At 45.9% G+C, this 7,219-nt stretch overlaps 1 protein-coding gene across 3 annotated transcripts; it reads left to right on the top strand.

Annotated features, from left to right (window-relative positions):
• Positions 1-409: 409 nt before the first annotated feature.
• On the top strand, positions 410-5,979 carry Gprasp2 (G protein-coupled receptor associated sorting protein 2). Of its 3 annotated transcripts, XM_070040027.1 has the most exons (6): positions 410-896; positions 967-1,020; positions 1,452-1,532; positions 2,086-2,202; positions 2,495-2,574; positions 2,849-5,979. In XM_070040027.1, exon 6 carries the CDS (start codon positions 3,148-3,150, stop codon positions 5,632-5,634), a length of 2,487 nt encoding a protein of 828 aa, XP_069896128.1. In that variant the 5' UTR covers positions 410-896; positions 967-1,020; positions 1,452-1,532; positions 2,086-2,202; positions 2,495-2,574; positions 2,849-3,147; the 3' UTR covers positions 5,635-5,979. The 3 variants fall into 3 exon arrangements, with proteins under 3 accessions (XP_069896128.1, XP_069896127.1, XP_069896130.1); XM_070040026.1 differs by lacking the exon at positions 967-1,020; XM_070040029.1 differs by lacking the exon at positions 967-1,020 and having other exon boundaries at positions 2,930-5,979.
• Positions 5,980-7,219: the final 1,240 nt, after the last annotated feature.

The raw sequence follows: 7,219 nt of genomic DNA on the forward strand, positions 1-7,219 counted from the left end.
TGGAAAGGCGTAAACCAGCGGCTGTTTTCCTAGGACTAGAGGTGTAGTAGGCCAGCCTTCCTTTGGGAGAGGAGCAGTGATGAGGCCTGTGATGGGAGCCCTCACCTCTATTCCCTTAAAGGCAGAAATGCCTTGCTTTGCTTCATGGCTGTATGAAGCAAGCAAAGCAAAACATGGCAGAGCCTCCTAGAGGCCCCTTGTCCACACTGCTTGTTGCTATGTCTTGATGTCACATGTTTCCTCCCCATCCGTCTGCAGTCCAGACCCCCTTTCCTCCCTCCTACAGGAAGGAGGAGGGACACGGAGACTGGCGAGGGGAGGGGGGAGAAGGGGAGAGGCACTGCGCAGTCTGCGGTGCAAAGCACCAAGGGGCGGCTTTGGTATCCATCCGCTGCTCCCTCCAGCGCAGTGATTCCCGACCTCGGATATTGCTTCCCCAGCCGCCACAGCCCCTAGCCCTCAGCGAGCACAGCACCGGGAAGTCTAGCAGAGGCAGGGAAGTGGTGGAAGTCGCCACGTCAGGGTGTGCAGGGTGCAGGGAGGCAGGGCGAGTGGCGGGAGCCCGCCCCTGAGAGTGGGGCTGGTGCAGGCCCCGCCCACCCCGGGTCGGAACTATGGTGGGCCTGGGAGGGGGCGTCCAGCACTGACGCGGCCGTATCCCTCCGCCCCCCTTCCCGAAACCCTCGGAGCTAGCGGTTCTTGCCGCATCCTGCGCAGCCCCTGCCGGCCTTGCTGCAGAGGCTTGGGTACTGGCCGCCTCTTTGCGCTTGGGCTCCTCGGGAAAGCAGTGGGAGTCCCACAGAGCAGCTGCTGAGAGAAGAGAGGAAGGCGCCTGAGTGGAGGGGGAGCGCGGGAGTGGAGGGGGGCCTGACTCCCTGGGCCCTGAGCCCGCGAAGGCAAGTGAGGGTGTACGGAGGGAACGGGGTGGGTCTCCCCTTGTTGACAGGCTGACAGCTTCTTCCCCAGACCTTGACAGTTGGACGCTGAGGAGGCAAGCTGCCCAGAGGATCCTCCAGAGAGGTGTGCAGAGTCCGGAATCCCCGGGGATCAGAGGATGGTGACCCGCGGGGGTCTGGCGGGACTGAGTGGGAGGCCACAGCATTTCCAGGATGGTCTGAAGGCCAGTCAGCTGACCTCCTCCCAGCCAACTTCCAAAGCGCCCGTGTCTCACCCCTGGACGTTGGTTATGCCTTGGGAAGGCTGTGCTTTGGTGGGAGGGGGTGTGTGAGGGAGAAATGTCAGAGGGAGATGGGGTCTTGGGGTGTCCTGGGGGATCGCGGGGTGTGTGTGTGTGCAGGCTTCTGAGCTTGGGGCCAGCCCAACTGGTGGGAGGAGGATGCCCTTCCCCACTCTGGCCTTGGTTCAGAAAAGGAGCCTGTTGGGGTCTGGTTCCTTGGGTGCTGTCCATTCCTACAGGCTTAGTTTTGGTGTCAAAGTCTTCTGCGTTGTAGGTCTGACATATTCTGCGAGGGCATCTGTCAAGGAGAGGCTTAAGAAAAAGGAGGAGCAGAAAACAGTCTGGGATTCTGGAGGTGCGTGGGGATGGAGGGTGGGCATCGGGGCTAGCCTGAAACCTGCCAGGGATGGGTGACTCTAATCTGAGCAGGTGGGTATCCAGTAGTACCTCCTATCTAATCTTCCCCTTACCTCCTTCTACATACTTCCCTACCTTTATCCCCTACCATTCCAAGTTGGGGGTCTGGGAATATGGGATTTGGGAGGTGGTGATGGCAGTTGTCAATACCAGGATCACTTCAGAACCTCTTTTCTAGAATATGTGGTGCCCTTCCCCCATTTTCTGCTGCGCAGAGGAAGGGGATGTGGCGCACCTAGTGGTGAATCCTCAGAATTGGACAAGGCATTGATGGCAGGTACATGATGTCACGAGTCAAGAGGTTCTCTTACCTCTGCAGCCCTGCAGCAGGGGCCAAAGAAAAACAGGCTCATTCTACAAACAGAATCTGAAATGTTTAATGACAGATGAGATGGCAACTCCTATCCTTGGCCCGTGTTGCTCTGTCTACGGGGCTCAGCTGCTACTATCCTTTCCTCATTGCATCACCTTTTTAATCTGTTTGTCTATAGGCCTGCTTTAGGGGCTGGTCAGTTCTGCAAGAAAAGAACAGACCAGGAGACTGGCTCAAATATCTGGAGACTGGCGAGGAAGTGGACTGTGTAGGGCAAGCTACTGGAGATCAACAGGCAAGTGTCTCTGATCCTTGTGAGTACAAGATTACTTCTACCTGTACAGTCTGCTAAAATTGTTTGTTGCTGTAGCATTTCTTCTCTGTTTTCTGCCAGAGATTTTATGAATATTGAGGGAGTTTAGATTCAAGTGTGACCAGAAAAAGCTGACAATTGAAACCATGGTGTGGGAAACTATAGACAACTTGGATCCTTCATCCAGAAGAAAGATACTTGTCTTCATCATTTCGTGTGTGTACCTAGTTATGAAGCACTGAGACTTCCTTGTGTTCTATGTATTTGTTAACAGGGCTCTCTTCCCTCTAGTCAGTTGTGGGGCTTAGCATCACTTGAACTCAGAAGAGTGGAAGTTGTATCACGTCAGTGAAGGTTGGTATGGGAAGTGGATTCATTTTTTGGCGGGTATAATGGAGATCAGCCACTAGTCTAAAAGTCTGAGTGAACGTGGTTTGATTTGGTACTCCTTCCTGTGCCTCTCCATTGCCAACATTATAGTCTAGTAGGCAAACAGAGCAGAGTTGTGTTTTTTTTTCTGTAGCTCTGTTCCTCCACCTAGTGGTCATAACTAGTTTCTTTGTATAAACTTACATGAAGCCTCACAATTTTATGAACTTGCATTCCTGGTTTCATTCTTTCTTCCTAGATCCATCTGTAGTTGCAGCTCTGGTGGTGCTGGAGTTCCTTCTGATAACCATCCTCAACTTCTCTGTCCCTCTCCACCCAGGAACCATCCATCCTCTCCCAGCCTGGTTGTGCCTCTTCTGTATATTATTGATTCAGACTGTGCTTGGTAGGATCATCATTTATTGTTGGATTGATGATTTACTCTTAACTCCTACATCATCAACAGATCAGAGTGTGAAGAGATAAATCTGTGATAGATCTTTCGTGAAGACTGACTGTGGCACACATATTTAATTAAGAATCCCTTCAATTTGTACAATGACTGGGGCTGAGATTGACCCTGTTGTTCAGGCCAAGCCTGAAAAGAAGGGTGGGGAAGAGATTGTGGGTAGGGCTGATCGAGAGAATGAAGTCCCACTTGTGGTCAGACCCAAAGTTAGGACCCAGACCCGAGTAACATCCGGGGCAAGGCCCAAAACTGAAGTCATATCTGTGCCTGGGACAAGGCCCAAATCTGAGACCCAGGCAATGTCTGGAGCAAGACCCAAAACTGAAGCCCTGACAATGACTGGGGCAAGGCCCAAAGCAGATGCCAGGGCAATAGGTTGTGCACATCATAAGACTGAGGCTAAGCCAATCCCTGGGGCAAGGCCTAAGGATGATACCCAAGCATGGGCCCAGAGCGAGTTTGGGGCTGAGGCAATGTCACAGGCTGAAGGAACATCCCAAACTAATAGTGTTACTTGGCCACTGGTCAGTGGTGAGTCTGGGTCAGTTACTAAATGTAAGAGCTTCCCTATGAATAGAGAACTAGCCAATGTGGACACTGAAACCTTTCCTGGCACCCAGGGCCAGACTGTAATACAACCCTGGTTTGGACCAGGGGAGGAGACAAATATGGGGTCTTGGTGCTATCCCAGGCCCAGAGCCAGAGAAGAAGCCTCTAGCGAGTCTGGGTTTTGGTCAGCTGATGAGACCTCTACTGTTTCTTCTTTCTGGGCTGGAGAAGAGAACAATATCAGATCATGGCCCAGGGAAGAGGCCAATAGTAGGTCCAGGCACAGGGCTAAACATCAAACCAACACCAGAGCCAGGCCCAAATCAAAACAAGAGCCTTATGTTTATTCCTGGTCTGGATCTGAGGATGAGACTGGTAACCCTTTCTGCTTTTGGGCTGGAGAAACTACCAATAACTTGCTGAGGCCCAGAGTCAGGGAAGAGGCAAATACCAGGTCTAAGCTGAGAACAAAGAGAGATGACTGCTTTGAATCTGAGTCTGAAGATGAGTTCTATAAAGAATCATGGTTTTTGCCTGGAGAAGAGGCCAATAGATTGAGGCACAGGAGCACGGATGAGCCTAATGACATGTTGAAATCCAGGGCCCAGAAAGAGATTAAAAATGTTAACAGGGCTAAACAAGAGTCCAGGTTTGAAGAGGAAGTCATTATTGGGTCCTGGTTCTGGGCAGAAAAAGAGGGTGGTTTAGAGAATGGATCTTCAGCAATCTGTGACCCTGAACCAGAGGTGGAGGAAGGAGCTATTGGTGGATCTTTGTTCTGGGCTGAGGAAAAGTCTAGTTTGGGGGCAGTGGCTAGAGAAGAACCCAGGCCTGAGTCTGAAGAAGATGCCATATTTGGGTCCTGGTTCTGGGATAGAGATGAGGCCTGTTTTGACCTAAATCCAAGTCCTGTGTACAAAGCCCATTGCAGATTCATTCATTCATCTGAGGAGGAAGTTAATGTGTCATCTAGGCCCCAAACCTGGGAAGAAGTCACTGTTGAATTCAAACCTGGTCCTTGTCATGGGGTTGGTTTCCCATCCACAAATCCATTTACATTTCCAGAGTTGTCTGAAAATACTGAAGAAAAGCTCAATAATTTGGGACTTATTCCAGAAGGGGAAGAGCAGGAATCTTTGTTTCAACTTGATCAGTTTGAATCTGAGTTTCCATTTCAGTATGATCCTTCCTATCGGTCAGTCCGGGAAATACGAGAGCATCTTAAGGCCAGAGAGAGTGCAGAACTTGAAAATTGGTCCTGCAGCTGCATACAATGTGAGCTTAATATTGATTCTGGGGAGTTTGAAGAACTCCTCTTACTAATGGACAAAATAAGGGACCCATTTATTCATGAAATATCTAAAATTGCAATGGGTATGAGAAGTGCTTCTCAGTTTACCCGCGATTTCATTCGGGATTCTGGTGTAGTCTCACTTATTGAAACCTTGCTAAATTATCCATCTTCCCGAGCTAGGACAAGTTTTTTGGAAAACATGATTCACATGGCCCCACCTTATCCAAATCTGAACATGATTGAGACATTCATATGTCAAGTATGTGAGGAAACCCTTGCTCATGGCATAGATTCCCTTGAGCAGCTGACTGGAATAAGGATGCTTAGACACCTCACTGTGACTACTGACTATCACACACTGATTGGTAATTATATGTCTGGATTCCTCTCTTTGTTAACTATAGGCAATGCAAGAACCAAATTTCATATTCTAAAAATGCTACTGAATTTGTCTGAAAATCCTATGGTGGCACAAAAGCTATTCAGTGCCAAGGCTCTGTCAATATTTGTGGGTCTCTTTAACATAGAGGAGACAAATGATAACATTCAGATTGTTATTAAAATGTTTCAGAACATCAGTAATATTATAAAAAGTGGAGCAATGTCCTTAATTGATGATGATTTCAGTCTTGAACCACTTATTTCTGCATTCCATGAATTTGAGGAGTTAGCTAAGCAACTACAAATCCAAATAGACAATCAAAATGATCCAGAGGTGGGACAACAAAGTTAGTGTGCTTAACCACCTGCTGCTGATCAGCCTTACGTTTCCAAAGAGCCCTGAATTGTACTTTGGTGTTCACAGTCTTTTTATGTTGTAACTTATATTTTTAATGTTAATGTTATTAAGTTGTCAAACTTGTTTTGAGCTGGGTCATTTTGTGGATGCCAGATGAATATTAGAACTGAAAGCACATTGTTGGTATTTATCTTGCTGTCCAGATTGCGATACTTTCGTGTTGAGCTTTCAGTGAACTGAGTCATCTGAACAAGTTACTCTGCTATTCTTTCTTTAAATATGTGGTCCTCTGCTCAAATCTGTGTTTTCAATAAAGTCCAGTGCTAAAGTTACCATAAATGACCCTTCTTCACTTTAAAAATCATGTGCAGATACATTGTACAACCAAGCACAGGTAATTAGTAGTAGGACAAACATATGCTTATTATAAATCCCATTCTTGGATTTGAAGAAGGGAGACATAATTGTAGACTGTGATATTCAAGAAATGATTGAAGAAGGACCCACTTTAATTGGTCACTGAGAGATTAGAAACGAGCTATAGTTGTATGAAGGAAAAAATTGGCAAATATGTCTAGTAGTATGAATATACCAAGTATGCTTGAAATAAACAGGAGGAGTTTAGTGAGTGATTCAGTTGGATAATTGGGATGAGATCAATTTGGAGGAAGTAATAAGTAAGTCAAATCCATACATTTTACAGTTCAAAGTAGAGCTGTTTTTTAGTGTCATCTAAAAGGTGAAAAAAAGACTCCAAGCAAATGGACTCTGGGATAGTATTTCCTTATGATCCTAGTCTAAAGAAACTATTGCAAAAATACCACACAGCCTTTGAAATAATTATATGTAGATTGATTTATTGACATAAAATTGTGTTAGTGATTATATTTTATCTATTTTGGTGATACTGGGGTTTGAATTTAGGGCTTTGTGCTTGCTAGGCAGATATTCTACCTCTTGAGTCATACAACTACCTAACCTTTTTGCTCTTGTTATTTTTCCATTTGGGTCTTGTGCTTTTTTGTTCATGTTGTCCTGGACCGAAATTCTACTAATGCCTCTTAGATACCAAGGCTACCAAGGCCAGCTTTTTTGTTGAGGTGGGATCTCACTAACCTTTTGGTTAGGCTGGTCCCAAGCTAAGATTCTCCTAATCACTGCTACACAAATAGCTGAGATTATGGGCTGGAACAACAGGACCCAGTCTGTGTTAGTGATTGTGTATTCAGTGGGCTAGAGAAGAATGCCATCATATGTGAAAATTAAGTCTTATTTTTAAAACTTTGTATAAATAAAAATTTTATGCAACTTCAATATAACCCAAGTATTTTCATATTTCCACAGTCTGGAATAAAATATGCACATCAAATTCTTAGAAACAGCAATTCAGGAAATAGAAAAAGTTAATACACCTCGATTTATAGGTAGCCATGCTGAAAAGGACATAGTTATATAAATGAATAAACTAGCAGCATTAAAATAATTTTAAAAGGAAATGATTTAAAAACATTGTAAACAGATGAGATTTCAGAAAAACTAGTTTGGAAAATAATATGTTTTAAAGAAAGAGTTACCAATT

Source organism: Dipodomys merriami, unplaced genomic scaffold, assembly GCF_024711535.1.
Source record: "Dipodomys merriami isolate MVZ:Mamm:240054 unplaced genomic scaffold, mDipMer1.0.p SCAF_3, whole genome shotgun sequence".
In the NCBI taxonomy this organism is placed as follows: domain Eukaryota; kingdom Metazoa; phylum Chordata; class Mammalia; order Rodentia; family Heteromyidae; genus Dipodomys; species Dipodomys merriami.